This window comes from Nycticebus coucang, chromosome 1 (assembly GCF_027406575.1).
Source record: "Nycticebus coucang isolate mNycCou1 chromosome 1, mNycCou1.pri, whole genome shotgun sequence".
Taxonomy (NCBI): Eukaryota; Metazoa; Chordata; class Mammalia; order Primates; family Lorisidae; genus Nycticebus; species Nycticebus coucang.
In genome coordinates, this window is record NC_069780.1 from 169634664 (window position 1) to 169652443 (window position 17780).

Consider the following 17780-nt stretch of genomic DNA (forward strand, 5'->3'; position numbering starts at 1 on the left):
ATAGAAAAATTAGCTGGGCACCACGATGGGTGCCTGCTGTCCCAGCTACTTGAGAAGCTGAGGCACGAAGGTTGCTTGAACCCAGGAGTTTGAGGTTGCTGTGAGTTAGGCTTACACCACAGCACTCTACTCTAGCATGGGCAACTCTACTCTTAGTATGAGACTGTCTCAAAAAAAAAAAAATAGAAAATTGTGTGACATCCATATAGTGGATCATTACAAATAATGATGTAGCTATGTATTTATTGGCATGCTGAGATGTTCATAAATAATGTACGTTCACAACTGATGTAAGTAAAACCATTTAAAAAATGTAAGGATGGGCATGGGGGCTCCTTACACTCTGGGAAGCCGAGGCAAGTGGATCATCTGACCTCAGGGCTTTGAGACCAGCCTGAGCAAGAATGAAACCCTGTCTCTATTAAAAATAGAAAAACTGCTTTTTTCCGCCCTCTTTCCGTGCTGCCATAATGGTGCGCATGAACGTCCTGGCTGATGCTCTTAAGAGCATCAACAATGCCGAAAAGAGAGGCAAACGCCAGGTTCTTATAAGGCCATGCTCCAAAGTCATTGTCTGGTTTCTAACTGTGATGATGAAGCAGGGTTACATTGGCGAATTTGAAATCATCGATGATCACAGAGCTGGGAAAATTGTTGTGAACCTCATAGGCAGGTTAAACAAGTGTGGAGTGATCAGCCCAAGGTTTGATGTGCAACTCAAAGATCTAGAAAAATGGCAGAATGATCTGCTCTCATCCCACCAGTTTGGTTTCATTGTACTGACAACTTTAGTGGGCATCATGGACCACGAAGAAGCAAGAGGAAAACACACAGGAGGGAAAATCCTGGGATTCTTTTTCTAGGGATGTAATACATACTGAAAAATAAAATGCCTCAATGGACAAAAAAAAAAAAAAGAAAGAAAAACTAGGGTGGTGCCTGTGGCTCAAAGGAGTGGGGCGCCCGTCCCATATACCAAACCCAGCCCAGGCCAAAAACTGCAAAAAGAAAAAAAAGAAGAAAAACTAGCTGGGTATTGTGGCGGACATCTATAGTCCCAGCTATTTGGGAGACTGAGGCAAGAGGATCTCTCTCTTTTTTTTTGAGACAGGGTCTCACTTTGTTTCCCCTGGTAGAGTGCCGGGGTGTCATAGCTCACAGTAACCTCAGACTCTTGGGCTCAAGCACTTCTCTTGCCTAAGCCTCCCGGGTAGCAGGGACTACAGGTGCCCACCACAATGCCTGGCTATTTTTAGAGACAGGGTCTCACTCTAGCTCAGGCTGGTCTCAAACTCGTGAACTTAGGTGATCATCCTGCCTCAGCCTCCCAGAGTGCTTGGATTACAGGCATGAGCCACCGAGCCTGGCCTAAGAGGATCTCTTGAGCCCAAGAGCCCAAGAGTTTGAAGTGGTTGTGAGTTTGCGCGGCACCATAGCACTGTGATTATGGCGCCAGTCACATGTACCAAGCAAGGCTGGTGGGTTCGATCCCAGCCCAGGCCAGCTAAACAATGATAACTGCAACAAAAAAAATAGCCAGGCGTTGTGGCGAGTGCCTGTAGTCCCAGATACTTGGGAGGTTGAGGCAAGAGAATTGCTTAAGCCCAAGAGTTTGAGGTTCCTGTGAGCTGTAACGCTACAGCACTCTACCAAGGGGAACATAGTGAGACTCTGTCTCAAAAAAAAAAAAAAGAGAAATTTGGTTCGGGCATGGTGGCTCAGACCTGTAATCCTAGCACTCTGGGAGGCTGAGGCAGGTGGATTGCCTGAGCTCAGGAGTTTGAGACCAGACCAAGCAAGAGTGAGACCCCATTTCTACTAAAAATAGAAAAACTAGCTAGGCATTCTGGTGGGTGCCTGTAGTCTCAGCTACTTGGGAGGTGGAGGCAAGAGGATTGCTCCAGCCCAAGAATTTAAGATTGCTGTGAACTATGTTGCAACGGTACTCTATCCAGGGCAACAGAGTGAGACTGTCTCAAAAAAAAAATTAATAATAAGGTAAATGTGCAATGTACATATATACAGATAGTTCTCAAAAAAACATATTTTCGGGCGGTGCCTGTGGCTCAGTGAGTAGGGCGCCGGCCCCATATGCCGAGGGTGGTGGGTTCAAACCCAGCCCCGGCCAAACTGCAACAAAAAAATAGCCAGGCGTTGTGGCGGGCGCCTGTAGTCCCAGCTACTCGGGAGGCTGAGGCAAGAGAATCGCGTAAGCCCAAGAGTTAGAGGTTGCTGTGAGCCATGTGACGCCACGGCACTCTACCCGAGGGCGGTACAGTGAGACTCTGTCTCTACAAAAAAAAAAAAAAAGAAACGTATTTTCAACAGAAATATAAATGGCTGATAGCCATATGAAAACAAATTTTTAGGCTTACTAGTAATGAAATAAGTACAACATATTTTGAATGTAATAGACTTTGTCAGCTAGTAATACCAAGATCTCAAAGGCAAGAAGCACCAACTGAAGTGACATTAGAATTAACTTTTTTTTTTTTGAGACAGAGTTTCACTTTTTGTGGCTCTTGGTAGAATGCCCTAGCATCATAGCTCACTGCAACCTCTAACACTTGGGCTCAAGTGATTCTCTTGCCTCAGCCTCCCACATAGCTTGGACTGTAGGCACCTGCCACACCTGGCTATTTTTATTTTTGGAGACAGAATCTTACTATGTCACCCTCGGTAGTGTGTCACAGTTCACAGCAACCTCCAACTTTTGAGCCTAAGCAATTATCTTGCTTCAGCCTCCCACGTAGCTGTGACTACAGGAACCCACCACAACGCCTGGCTAATTTTTGTTGCAGTTGTCGTTGTTTTAGCTGGCCCAGGCTAGGTTCGAACCTGCCAACTTCGGTGTATGTGCCTGGCACCATAACCACTGTGCTACTTGGGCGCCAAGCCAGAATTAGCTTTTTCTTTTCTTTATATATTTTTTATTTTATTTTATTTTATTTTTTTGTAGAGATAGAGTCTCACTTTATCGTCCTCAGCAAAGTGTCATGGCATCACAGCTCATCCCAACCTCCAACTCCTGGGCTTAGACGATTCTCATGCTCAGCCTCCCAAGTAGCTGAGACTACAGGTGCCCACTACAAATGACCAGCTATTTTTTTGTTGCAGTTTGTCCAGGGCAGGGTTTGAACCCAACACCCTAGGTATATGGGGCCAGCACCCTACTCACTGAGCTACAGGCGCCGCCTCTTTTTCTTTATTTGTTCTTTTTTTTGAGACGCAATCTCAAGCTGTCCACCTGGGTAGAGTGCCATGGCATCATACCTCACAGCAACCTCTTGGGCTCAAGTGATCCTCTGCCTCAGTTTTTTCTATTTCTAGTAGAGACTCAGGGTCTCACTTTTGCTCAGGGCTAGTCTTGAAGTTTTTTTTCTTTTTTTTAGAGACAGGGTCATGGTCTGTTGCCTAAGCTAATGCGCAGTGGTTATCATGCAACTTGTGACTCCTGGGCTCAAGCAATCCTCCCCCCTCAGCCAACCATAGTGATCAGATTTCAGGCATGAGCTGCCATCCCTGGCCTTGAATTATCTATATCTATATCTATGTATAGCTATATCTATCTATCTATCTATATATATATATATATTTTTTTTTAGAGACAGCGTTTCACTTTATCACCCTAGGTAGAGTACTGTGGAATCACACAGCTCACAGCAACCTCCAATTCCTGGGCTTAGGCAATTCTCTTGCCTCAGCCTCCCAAGTAGCTGGGACCACAGGCACCCGCCACAACACCCAGCTATTATTTTTTGTTGTTGCAGTTTGGCTGGGGCCGGGTTTGAACCCGCCACCCTCGGTATATGGGGCCTGCGCCCTACCCACTGAGCCACAGGTGCCACCCGAATTATCTATTTTTTTTTAAATGCATACACACATATATATAGAAAGCCTTTGACCCAGCAACTGCACTTCAAAGAATTTTTGTAAAGGATTTTGTAAGTGTACAAAATTGGCTTGGTGCTCCTAGCACAGTGGTTAGGGCACTGGCCACATACACTGAGGCTGGTAGGTTTGAACCCAGCTCGGGCCTGACAACTACAACCAAAAAACAGCCAGGCGCTGTGATGGATGCTTGTAGTCCCAGCTACTTGGGAGGCTGAGGCAAGAGAATCGTTTAAGCCCAAGAGCTGGAGGTTGCTGTGAGCTGTGACGTCACAGTACTTTACCAAGGGCAACACAGTAAGAGTCTGTCTCAAAAAAAAAAAGTGTACAAAATTATAAATTATAGGGGCGGCACCTATGGCTTAGTGAGTAGGGCGCTGGCCCCATATATGGAGGGTGGAGGGTTTGAACCCAGGCCTGGCCAAATTGCAACAAAAAAATAGCTGGGCATTGTGGCGGGCACCTGTAGTCCCAGCTACTCGGGAGGCTGAGGTAAGAGAATCACCTGAGCCCAAGAGCTGGAGGTTGCTGTGAGCTTTGACGCCATAGCACTCTACCAAGGGCAACAAAGTGAGACTCTGTCTCTTTAAAAAAAAAAAAAGATAAATTCTATGCATTTACTGAGGCATTATTGGCAAATGTGTACGATTAAAAACAACTAGAATTGTCCAAAGGAGTTTAATGAATTATAACCTATAATATCATTATAACATAAGTGTTATCCCTATAACATAAGTGATATTATAGACCAATGATTCCAAAATGGAGTGACCCATCCTTAAAAATCACTCCTAATTGGGGCGGCGCCTGTGACTCAGTCGGTAAGGCGCTGGCCCCATATACCGAGGGTGGCAGGTTCAAACCCAGCCCGGGCTGAACTGCAACCGAAAAATAGCCGGGCGTTGTGGCGGGCGCCTGTAGTCCCAGCTGCTCGGGAGGCTGAGGCAAGAGGATTGCTTAAGCCCAGGAGTTGGAGGTTGCTGTGAGCTGTGTGAGGCCATGGCACTCTACCGAGGGTGATAAACTGAGACTCTGTCTCTACAAAAAAAAAAAAAAAAAAAATCACTCCTAATTTAATTACTCATGAGAGGGTGTCAGCTTCCTCAGGAATGTTAGGTGAGGAAAAATTGAAATACTACATAACTATGTAGGAGAATAACACATGAAGAGATCTACTTCATAATGTTCAATTAAAAAAATCTGATTATAAAACCATGGGCAAAATATCCCTTTTTGTTTTAATAGATATACATATACATTCTTCCCCAAAGAACGTTGTATGATATAGAGTGTTCTGTTTTGTGTTTTTATTTTCATTTGACTAGAATTGCTAATCTTCAGTTTCTAAGGTCTATAATAATTATTCCTACTTAATAGTAAATTACTTAATAATTTCTGAAGTAATTACTACTTAATAGTTCCTTTTTTAAAAAAGTATAAAAATTGCTCCTAAGGATAAATTGCCGTGATTCAGGATTAATTACAAAATCCTTAGCATGCATTCAAGGACTCACAAACTGTATCCCTAAGCTGTCTTTCCACTCTTGTCTTCCAGCGCCCACCGTCGCATTATACCTACAGTAACCTCCAGAGCAAAGTCCTTGCTCGGCCTCTCCATATACTATATTTGCACATCCTGCTATCTTGCTGAATTCTGCCTCACAGGCCTCTGTGAGGTGCTCCTTTTCTGACCAAGGGTGACTTAGAATAGGGAAAGGTGACAGGAGACCAGAAAAAAGTAAAGCAGACAGATTTTTTTCTAAAAATGAATGTATTACTTTTCTGACCTAATGTGGTTTCAAACTGAGTTTTTTTTGGTATTTTCTCTTCATTTGATGTTAGTTTCACACGAGGTAAGAAAATGAACTGACTTGTTTTCCCTTTCTTTCTAGGTCCCCGGTTCAGCGGAGCCATAAAACTTCCTTTCAGACTACTGAAACCTCGTAAGGTATTTGCAGAGTCTGAGATTGCCTTGTTTGGTGCTTGGCTTGGCTGCCCTCAGGACCCATTTCAGAGAACAGGTGAATGAATGGTGAATACACTCCAGTGTTCCAGCAGGGAAAGGGCTGATGATTAACAGTGCTCAAGCAGAAAAGTTACTTGGTAAAAAATATGAAGTTGTGTCTTTACAGCACAGTGATTTCTAATGCTTATGTTCTCTTTTTGTTTTGCCACTGCACAGAAAAAATATTTTTAAAAAAATTTTTTTGATTTCATTTTAACCTTGGGATGGATGACTATTTCAAACATAGAACAGTGGGCCTTTCACAACCTCCATGTTCTTTTATAGCCACCTGAACAATAAACCTTTCAGGTTTTCAGTGAGTAGGAATGGTTAGCCAAGCTCAAAACAGGCCTAACTACACTTTCAGCAAGGATCAAATATTCCAGTGGGAAGCCATGCCTGGCTTAGTTTTTTTTTGTTGTTGTTGTTTGTTTGTTTTTGAGACCAAGTCTCAAGCTGTCACCCTGGGCAGAGTGCTGTGGTGTCATAACTCACAGCAATTTACCACTCAGGCTCAAGTGATGCTCTTGCCTTAGTTTTTTGTTTTTTTTTCTATTTTTAGTAGAGACAGGGGTCTTACTTTTGCTCAGGCTGGTCTTGAACTCGTGAGCTCAAGCAGTCCACCCACCTCAGCTTCTCAGAGTGCTAGGATTACAGGCGTGAGCCACCTGGCCTGGCCCTGGCCTGTTTTTATTTGAGAAAGTTCTACTGGCTCTTAAGTCAGCAACAGCTTTCTTCTTTCTAAGATTGTTAGGCTCCTGGCTGGGCACCGTGGCTCAGATCTGTAATCCTAGCATCTGGGAGGCTGAGGTGGGTGGATTGCTTGAGCTCAAGAGTTCGAGACCAGCTCTGAGCCAGAGTAAGACCTGGTCTCTGAAAAAATATATAACCAGGCATTGTGGTGGCAAGAAGATTACTTGAGCCCAAGAGTTTGAGGTTGCTGTGAGCTATGACATCACGGCATTCTACCCAGGGTGACAACAAATTGACTCTGTCTCAAAAAAAAGATTGTTAGGCTCCAAACACTAGCGCCCCCTGTGTAAGAGAGGATCCCACTTTACCCAGGGTGATAACAAATTAAAACTGTCTCAAAAAATAAATACACAAATAAAAAGAGGATTGTTAGGCTCCAAACACTAGCGCTCCTCCTCCGTGGAAGAGAGGATCCCACTGTCTTCCAGATTTTCAAACCATATTTAGCCTCGGGCAGAATTCGGAAGGGAGAGAAGATTCTCTCGGTGCCACCTTCCTTCAAATTACAGACTAGAGAGCCTGGATACCAGGGCCCTCTCTTATCCCCGATCAACTCAGCAGTACCAGAAACCCTAAGATCTAAACGGAAAGCTTTGGTCACAGATAAATCTTAAGAAGGAATATATTACTTTTATTTTGTGAGGCACAGCCTTGATAGGGTTGGATGACACATAAAGCATTGAATTGTGTCAGTCATAATAATTTTTGAGACATCAATGAGCTTTTTTATTTCTCCCTCCTGGGGATCATCCCTGAATTAGATGCCAAACCTCAACTTGGTTACCCTGGAATGAGTCAAGAGAAATGCAAATTGGGAGCCAACCAAGATAACAGGTTTTTCTGACTCCTCTCCCCCACTCCCCTCCCTCCCAACCCCCCCCCCACACACACACACCATGAGGGCTCTGGGCTGGGCACAGAGCCAGCTCTACGGGGGGGGCAGAGTGATGAGCAGGCAGAGCCTGTGCACTTACTGCCTGCTTCATGGTTTCCCTAACATTTGAGGGACCTGAGAGAAGGGCAGTCCAAATATGGCACTTCTGTATAGAAATTTCGGAGTGCGGTGGCCCTGGTGACACCCCCTCCCACACACACACGCACACACATTCAAGATATAGAGCAGATGAAATGGAGCCATGGCTGTCCAGGTGCTACAGAGCTTGCTTCTGTGTCTCCCAAGCTTTCCACGGCCCTCAAGCTGGCTTAAGCTGAGTTTCTTCTTCATGCTTCTTGAGATTGTGGGTCAACAAGTGTGCTTAGAGAGGGCCTGGTGACAGGGGATAGGGAAAGAACAGCCCAACATCCCTCTTTTATTTTATTTTATTTATTTATTTATTTATTTTTGTAGAGACAGAGTTTTGCTTTATGGCCCTCGGTAGAGTGCCGTGGCCTCACACAGCTCACAGCAACCTCCAACTCCTGGGCTTAAGCGTTTCTCTTGCCTCAGCCTCCCAAGTAGCTGGAACTATAGGCGCCCGCCACAACGCACGGCTATTTTTTGGTTGCAGTTTGGCCAGGGCCGGGCTTGAACCCGCCACCCTCGGTATATGGGGCCGGCGCCTTACCGACTGAGCCACAGGCGCCGCCCCCAACATCCTTCTTTTTACTAAGTAGCTGCATGGGAGAACTTTTTCAATAGTCCTGTAGAGGGCACAGTTTCCTTGTCCCAGAATTCTTCCATGCTTCAGTCAAGCCCTGGAAGCTTTCCTATCCATATAATTGGTTCAAAGCACTGATGACAGTATTTTGGGGATAAGGAATATCAAGAATCACAGGAGGGCCTCTGACCTTGAGGAGCTCCCAGTAGCTCTGAGGAAGAAGACAAAGATGTGGACCTGTTCCACTTATGCCAAGATTCTGAGGCATATTCAAGTAGACAGGCGAAGACAGCAAACAGATTCAAGATGCTAAGTTCAGAAAAGGTACAGATTATTTCCATCTTCTAAGGAAGATGTCGAAAGAGGTAATCTAAAATTAAAATTCAGGTAATTAGCTGGGTTCCTGTAGCCCAGTGGTTAGGGAACCAGCCACATGCTCCAGGGCTGATGGGTTCACACCTGGCCACAATGCCCAGCTATTTTTAGAGACAGGGTCTCGCTCTTGCTCAGGCTGGTCTCAAACGTGTGAGCTCAGGTAATCCACCCACCTTGGCCTCCCAGAGTGCTAGGATTACAGGCATGAGCCACCGCACCCGTAAATGAGCACTTTTTAAAATATAAGTGCAACTCGGGAGTCGGAGGCCAGAGAATCCCCTAAGCCCAAGAGCTGGAGGTTGCTGTGAGCTGTGACGCCACAGGCACTCTACCAAGGGCGACAAGGTGAGACTCTGTCTCAAAAAAATAATAATAAAAATAAATAAATATAAGTGCAAACTACTCTATTATGCATGCTATTCTGCAGTTTGCTTTAATCACTAACCATATCTTGGCTCTCATACTACATGTGCCAAGGATTTGTTCTATAAAATTTGACTTCAGTGGAAAGCCCACTTTCAGTAGGCCACACGTGACCGCCACTGCCTCATGTCTCCCACCCCTGCTTAAACACTTTATTTTTTTAGAGACTTGGTCTAACTCATCATAGAGTCGGTCTTATGATGGTGCCAAGCTTGTTATAGCAAGCTATGATATAACCTATAGCCTAGAATTCCTGGGCTCAAGGGATCCTCCTTGCCTCAGCCTCCCAAGTAGCTGGGACTACAGGTGCCCACCACAAAGCCTGGCTATTTTTTGGTTGTAGTTGTCATTGTTTGGCAGGCCCTGGCTGGATTCGAATTTGCCAGCTCTGGTGTATTAGCCACTTGAGCCATAGGCACCACCTTTTTTTTTTTTTTTTTGAGAGTCTTATTATGTTACCCTCGGTAGAGTGCCATGGTGTTACAGCTCACAGCAACCTCAAACTCCTGAGGTCAAGCTATTCTCCTGCCTCAGCCTCCCAAGTAGCTGGGACTACAGGCACCCGCCACAACACCTGGCTATTTTTTAGTTATAGTTGTCATTGTTGTTTGACAGGCATGGGCTGGATTCAAACTCGTCAGCCCTGGTGTATGTGGCCGGCACCCTAACCACTGAACTACAGGCACTAAGCCACCCAACTAATATTTTAATATTATTGTAGAGACAGGGTCTTGCTATGTTGCTCAGGCTGGTCTTAAAGTCCCACCTGCTCGGGCGGTGCCTGTGGCTCAAAGGAGTAGGGAGCCAGCTAAATAATAATGACAACTGCAACAAAAAAATAGCCAGGTGTTGTGGCAGGCGCCTGTAGTCCCAGCTATTTGGGAGGCTGAGGCAAGAGAATCGCCTAAGCCCAGGAGCTGGAAATTGCTGTCAGCTGTGACACCACGGCACTCTACTGAGGGCAATAAAGTGAGACTCTGTCTCTAAAAAAAAAAAAAGGGCGGTGCCTGTGGCTCAAAGGAGTAGGGCATCGGCCCCATGTGCCGGAGGTGGTGGGTTCAAACACAGCCCGGGCCAAAAACTGAAAAAAAAAAAAAAAGCTTAAAGTCCCACCTGCTCTTCCGAAAGTACTTGGATCACAGGTGTGAGCCACTGTGTCCAGCCACCATTTTATATATATTAGTTCATTTAATCAACAATCCTGTGAGGTGGGGTGGCGCCTGTGGCTCAAGGAGTAGGGCGCCAGTCCCATATGCCGGAGGTGGCAGGTTCAAACCCAGTCCCGGCCAAAAAACACACACACACACACACACACACACACAAAAAAAAAAACAATCCTGTGAGGTAATTGCCATTATAATCCTAACCATGTTTTTTTTTTTTTGAGACAGTCTCACTCTGTCACCTTGGGTAGAGTGCTGTGGCATCTAACTCAGCAACTTCAAACTCTTGGGCTAAAGAGATGTCTTGCCTCGGCCTCCCAAGTAGATGACAGGCTTCCACCACAATGCTTAGCTAATTTTTTTTTTTGGAGACAGAGTCTCACTTTGTCACCTTGAGTAGAGTGCTATGATATCATAGCTCACAGCAACCTCAAACTCTTGGGCTCAAAGCAATTCTCTTGCATCAGCCTCCCAGATAGCTGGGACTACAGTCATCTGCCACAACACCGGTTTATTTTGTATTGCACTTGTCATTGTTGTTTAGCTGGGTAATTTATCAGATCAGCAATAGAAATTTATTTCTCATAGTTATGAAGGCTAGAAGTCCAACAACAGGGTCTTACTCTGGCTCAGAGCTGGTCTCGAACCTGTGAGCTCAGGCCATACACCCACTTGGCCTCCCAGAGTGCTAGGATTACAGGTGTGAGCCCCCTTATCCAGCCTCATTCCTGCTTTTGAGAAGTTCCAGTTTTACTGGGAGAGGCTAGGAGGTGACTCACAGTGGACACTTGGTAAACCTTTATTTAATGAATAAATCAAACAAACTATTAACTTGTGTTTTGAAAAAGGCCAAATAGAGATCACAGAGTAGGCTCATCAAGTCTCCCTCTCTATGACCAGCTTGGGTTATATATTTTGCAAAATAGCAAAAAATAAATAAACAAATCAATCAACCACAAATTCTTCCCAGCAGGCCCTCAAACCAAAACACCATAAGATTAAGGACAATACTAAGAAAATGCCAGGAAGGCTATGTTAACCAATGTGATGAAAATGTGTCAAACTGTCTATAAAACCAGTGTATGGTCCCCCATGATCGCATTAATGTACACAGCTAGGATTTAATAATAAAAAAATAGATTAAGAACAATACAGGCTGAGGCAAGAGAATCGCTTAAGCCCAAGAGTTAGAGGTTGCTGTGAGCTGTGACACCATAGCACTCTACCCAGGGTGACACAGTGAGGCTCTGTCTCACGAAAATAATAACAAAAAAAGATTAAGAACAGTGCAAATGCTTTTTTTTTTTTTTTTTGAGACAGAGTCTTAGTAGAGTGCTATGACATCACAGCTCACAACCTCAAACTCCTGGGCTTAAGCGATTCTCTTGCCTTAGCCCTCCTCCCTCCCCACCCCACCCCCAGTAGTTGGGACTACAGGCTCCCACCACAATGCTCAGCTACATATTTGTTGTTGTTGTAGTTGTCATTGTTGTTTTGCAGGCCAGTGCCAAATTCGAACCCACCTGCCTCAATGCATGTGGCCAGTGCCCTAACTGCTGAGCTATGGGCGATGAGCCCTAAATGCCTCTTATTTATTTATTTATTTTTAATATGAGAAAGGGCTTTATTTAAGCCTGCAGAGCAAACAGTATAGAAGATTCAAAATGGCTGTGCTCCCCAAATGCCTCTTAATCCAGGTGATTTTTCACCATCTTCAGAGGAGGGTTGAAAGACCCTTTGCTGCACCAAGAGGCTGAGGAATTTCCCATTTCCATTGAATAAAGATGGCAGTCTTCAGACACCAGACTGTTTAGTAAACTTGAAATTTAGCAAGTGGTCACTAAAATAAAACATGCATTTTAGTCCTTGAATACACCCACAAGTGCACACATAGAGATCTTAGTTTGTATCCAAGTGACAAAAAAGTACAGGCTCTAAAAAAAGTACAGGATGCTAGAGCCTGAAATCTTTCTTTCTCAATCAATCACTGCCCTCTCTTTTTCATCTTATAGCATTTCATTAACGTAGTTGCAAATATTTATTAAATTCCTACTGTGAGTTAGGCCCCTGTTAGATATAGAATAAGACACAAAAATAGTCTAATTTAAGTGACTCCCAAGAGGAGGAAATTCAACTGGCAAGGCTTCAGCTATCCTCCAGAGCAGTGATTTTCAACTGGGGTGCCACACTGGTGTGCCTTGAAAATTTTTAAAGATCTGGGCGGCACCTGTGGCTCAGTCAGTAAGGTGCCAGCCCCATATACCGAGGGTGGCGGGTCCAAACCCGTCCCCAGCCAAACTGCAACCAAAAAAATAGCTGGGTGTTGTGGCGGGCGCCTGTAGTCCCAGCTACTCGGGAGGCTGAGGCAAGAGAATCGCCTAAGCCCAGGAGTTGGAGGTTGCTGTGAGCTGTGTGAGGCCACAGCATTCTACCGAGGGCCATAAAGTGAGACTCTGTCTCTACCAAAAAAAAAAAGAAAAATTTTAAAGATCATTAAATAATTTTCAAAAGAAGTTCAAAGCACAGTAAGTGGTATTTTACTCTTTTCTTTCACTCAACATAATTTAAGTGTCCTGCAGAAGTTTAACTATAGGTTCAAATATGCGAAGTAAAAAAGTTGAAAAACACTGCTCCAAATTTTCCCCCATCTGGGAATATGCTGCGGCCTCTCACTTTCAGTTGCCTGTGGGAAGAAATTGGGCTGCCATTGGTCTGGCATGGACATCTATGTGAGCTAAGATCTGTTCCTATTTATAATTCTCTTTTTTTTTTTTTTTTTGTAGAGACAGAGTCTCACTTTATGGCCCTCGGTAGAGTGCCGCGGCCTCACACAGCTCACAGCAACCTCCAACTCCTGGGCTTAAGCGATTCTCTTGCCTCAGCCTCCCAAGTAGCCTATTTATAATTCTCAAAGAAGTGGCTTGGCACCTGTGGCTCAAGCAGCTAAGGTGCCAACCACATATACCTGCGTTGGCGGGTTTGAATCCAGCCCTGCCTGCCAAACAACAATGATGGCTGCAACCAAAAAATAGCTGGGCGTTGTGGCGGGCACCTGTGGTCCCAGCTACTTGGGAGACAGAGGCAGGAGAATCACTTGAGCCCAGGAGTTAGAGGTTGCTATGAGCTGTGATGCCATGGAACTCTACCCAGGGTGACAGCTTGAGGTTCTGTCTCAAAAAAAAAAAAAAAAAGAAAGAAAACTATATAATTCTCCAAGAAAACTTAGGACACCCTTAGGAGAAAAGAGTGATCATAAATTTTGTCTAAAGTAAAATATTTCAAAGTGTAGGGGCTAACATCTGTGTTTATGAACAGATGGAGAATTATTTGACCTCAGCATAACATGAAATTTTTAGTCAGTTGGGAAAGCTTCTCCCAAGGAGATCTCCACACACCCTAAAGGTCAAGTAAAAATATGCTGATCTCTGCAGAGCCTGAAGAGCAAGATGGAAACAGACTTCGGCTTGTTCTCTGTCTTCATTCCCTTTTGCTTTTTTTTTTCTTTGAGACAGAGCCTTAAGCTGTAGCACTGGGTAGAGTGCCATAGCATCACAGCTCACAGCAACCTCCAATTCCTGGGCTTAAGCCATTCTCTTGCCTCAGCCTCCCAAGTAGCTGGGACTACAGTAACCCGCTACAACACCTGGCTATTTTTTTTTTTTTTTTTGGTTGTAGTTGTCGTAGTTGTTTGGCTGGCCCGGGCTTTGAACCCACCAGCTCTGGTGTATGTGGCTGGCACATTAGCCGCTTGAGCTACAGGTGTGGAGCCTATTCCTTTTTGCTTTTTAAAGAAAGTGTGGGTTTTTATCACTGAGTCAAAACTGACTCTGGAAGTATGCCTTAGTCCATTCCTGACACTATAACAAAATGGCTTAGAATGGGTAATTTATCAGTAATAGAAATTTACTTCTCACAGTTCTGAAGACTAGAAGTCCAAGATCAAGGCAACCAAGCAATAGCAGATTAAGCATCTGATGAGGGCTGATCTGCCTCGAAGGTGGTGCCTTTTTGCTGTGTCCTAAATTGAAGGACAGTCAGGTAGCTCTCTGGGGCCTCTTTTAAAAGGGCACTAATCCCATTCCTGAGGGCTCTATCTATACAACTAATCATCTCCTAAAGGCCCCACCTCTTAGTACTATCACATTAACAACTAAATTCCAGGCAGGGCCTGTGGCTCGGTCGATAAGGCGCGGGCCCCATATACCAAGGGTGGCGGGTTCAAACCCGGCCCCGGCTGAACTGCAACCAAAAAATAGCCAGGCGTTGTGGCGGGCGCCTGTAGTCCCAGCTACTTGGGAGGCTGAGGCAAGAGAATCGCTTAAGCCCAGGAGTTGGAGGTTGCTGTGAGCTGTGTGATGCCATGGCACTCTACCGAGGGCCATAAAGTGAGACTCTGTCTCTAAAAGAAAAAAAAAAGATTCTCTTGCCTCAGCCACCTGAGTTAGCTGGGACTACAGGGCCCATCACAATGCCCAGCTAGTTTTTTCTATTTATAGTAGAGACGAGGTCTCACTCTCACTCAGGCTGGTCTCAGAACTCCTGAGCTCAAGCAAGCCAACCACCTCCGCTTCCAGAGTGCTGGGATTACAGACAGGATTAAACCACATCCCTACCCACCTATTTAGTTCTTGCTGTTTCCCAGGCCTCACCTGAATCGACTCGTTTAATCTTCATGACAATCCCCTAACCATCTTGGAGTTATTATTATCATTCTCACTTTGAGGAAATAGAGGCACAGAGAAAGTACCTTGTCTAAGGACACAGAGATAATAAAAGGCATAGTCTGGGCCAGCTGCATAACTTGCAGGGCCAGAGCAAAATGAGAATGTGGGGCCCTGACCGGGAAGGCAGGTGGGGAGCCAGCTTCCCTTTTCACAGTGGTTGGGAGACTCCAAGGGATTGCAGCCTTTGGCGACATTCGGTACCTGGATCGGAGTAGGTGAAAGGCTTTGCCGGTCTCCGTGGCGCTGCCAGCCTAGGGCAGGGACAGCAGCTGTCTTACCCCACCCAGAGACACGGCGCGGGGTGGGGCGTGGGGCTGGGAGCTGTTCCTGACCCTAATTCTCTTCGGGCAGTGCCCAGGCACCCACCGAGCGGGTGGATGACCACTGCCTGCGGCGCACAAGAGAATCCCCCTACCAACACCCTCGGGCAATGAGACCCAGTTGCTGCCACTGACAAAGGTGGACAGCAGTTGTGAAGTTGGCAGGAAAAGGCAAACGTCCCAAACAGTACTCGGCAGCCGAAAGGAGGCGGGGAGTAGTGGGAGGTGGGACTGCGCATGGGCAGAGGCGCCAAGACTCCTGCGCATGCTCCCCTCTCCCAGCAAGCTTTACTTAAAGAACGCAAAGTTAACTTTATTAATAAAACCGCCGAGCGTTGAACCTTAACTCCTCATAAGTACAAAGTCTTATGTGACTGTACTAGGTGCGTGTCCAAGAAGCCAGCCCGGGCTATAGGTACTCTCATATGCATAGTGACTGGTGGAGATCATGAAAATTCCAAGTATACTTTTGAAAAGCGAGAAAGCTTAGAATGCTTAAGTCTGCCCTGCCATTCTACTTTGGAAAGTGTAAACTACTGTGAAATAGAAGGTGATATTATTAGTTTTGACAAATAAATTCATTTTTCAATACCCTTTTAACGAGTATCTTTCCTTTTCTTTCTTTCTTTTTTTTTTCTTTGAGAGAGTCTCACTATGTCACCCTGGGTAGACATCACAGCTCACAGCAACCTCCAACTCCTGGGCTTAAGCGATTCTCTTGCCTTGGCCTCCCAAGTAGCTGGGACTAAAGGCGCCCGTCACAACGCCTGGCTATTTTTTGGTTGTAGTTGTCATTGTTGTTTGGCAGGCCTGGGCTGAATTCGAACCTGCCAGCTCTGTTGTACGTGGCTGGCGCCTTAGCCGTTTGAGCTACAGGTACTGAACCCCATCTAGTTTTTCTTTTTCTTTTCTTCCTTTTCCCTTTTCCTTTCCTTCTTTTTTTTTTTTTTTTAGACAGAGTCTCACTATGTTGTCCTTGGTAGAGTGCCATAGCGTCACAACTCACAGCAACCTCAAACTTTTGGTTTCAAGCAATTCTCTTGCCTCAGCCTCCCAAGTAACTGAGACTATAGGCGTCCCCCACGAAGCCCGGCTTTTTTTTTTTTTTTTTTTTTGAGTTAGAGCCTTACGCTGTCACCCTGGGTAGAGTGCTATGGCATCACAGCTCACAGCAACCTCCAACTCCCGGGCTCAAGCGATTCTCCTGCCTCTGCCTCCAAGTAAGCTGGGACTACAGGCACCCGCCACAATGCCAAGCTATTTTTTGGTTACAGTCATTGTTGTTTGGTGGGCCCGGGCTGGATTCGAACCCGCCAGCTCATGTGTACGTGGCTGGCGCCTTAGCCGCTTGAGCCACAGGTGCCAAGCCCGGCTATTTTTGTTGTTGTTGATGTTGTAGTCATTGTTGTTTAGCAGACCCGGGTTCGAACCCGCCAGGTTCAGTGTATGTGGCTGACGACCGTCACCACTGTGCTTACAGGAGCCGAGCCTAGTTTTTCTATTTTTAATAAGAGACGGGGTCTCGCTTTGCGCAGGCTGGTCTCAAACTCCTGAGCTCAGGCAATCCACCCTCTTCGGCTCCTAGAGTGCTGAGATTACAGGTGTGAGCCACGCTCCTGGTCTTTGAGAGCTTCTTAAAAAAAAAAACTAATTATCAGGCGGCGCCTGTGGCTCAAAGGAGTAGGGCGTCGGCCCCATGTGCCGGAGGTGGCGGGTTCAAACCCAGCCCTGGCCAAAAACTGCAAAAAAAAAAAAAAAAAAATCAGGCGGCATCTGTGGCTCAGGGAGTAGGGCTCCAGCCCCATATATAGAGGGTGGCGAATTTGGCCCTGGCCAAACTGCAAAAAAAAAAAAAAAATAGCCAGGCGTTGTGGCGGGCGTCTGTAGTCCCACCTACTCGGGAGGCTGAGGCAAGAGAATCGCATAACCCCAAGAGCTGGAGGTTGCTGTGAGCTGTGTTGCCATGGCACTCTACCGAGGTCTCGCTATGTTGCCCAGGAACTCCTGGCAATCGAGCAGCCCTTTGCCTCAGCCTCCCCAGTAGCTGGGATTACACCTCTGCTTAATTTATATAATCATAATGTTGAGAATTTGGGCTTTGGGATCGGACAAATTTGGATTGGAATCCCAGCTCCATCAGTGACTAGCTGAAGATATCTGAACAAATTACTTACACCTAAATTTTCTTGTCTGAAAATGGGGATAAGGAAACTCAGTGGTGGCTCCAGCGCTGCTATACCCTGTAGACTTAACCATGGCAATCTGATTGGAAATGGGGCTGCAGCACTTGTCTTGAAACTGTTTGCAAAATCAACACGTCTGTTTTCACTTAGATTTTATATTTACTTGGAGTAGGTTTAGGAAGAGGGAGCACATCGGGTTGAAAGAGTAAAAACAGGGCGGCGCCTGTGGCTCAGCGGGTAGGGCGCCGGTCCCATATGCCGGAGGTGGCGGGTTCAAACCCAGCCCCGGCCAAATTAAAAAAAAAAAAAAAAAGAGTAAAAACAGGGGCGGCGCCTGTGGCTCAT

General features: G+C 45.7%; 1 protein-coding gene across 1 annotated transcript; it reads left to right on the top strand.

The window, feature by feature from the left end:
• The first annotated feature begins 467 nt into the window (after window positions 1-467).
• On the top strand, window positions 468-877 carry LOC128586639 (40S ribosomal protein S15a-like). Its single transcript, XM_053592641.1, has one exon. The coding sequence runs from the start codon at window positions 471-473 to the stop codon at window positions 861-863; it is 393 nt and encodes a 130-aa protein (XP_053448616.1). The 5' UTR covers window positions 468-470; the 3' UTR covers window positions 864-877.
• Window positions 878-17780: the final 16903 nt, after the last annotated feature.

Excerpts from the sequence above, each read along its gene's own strand:
- LOC128586639 (XM_053592641.1), top strand. The coding sequence starts at position 471 with ATGGTGCGCATGAACGTCCTGGCTGATGCTCTTAAGAGCATCAACAAT.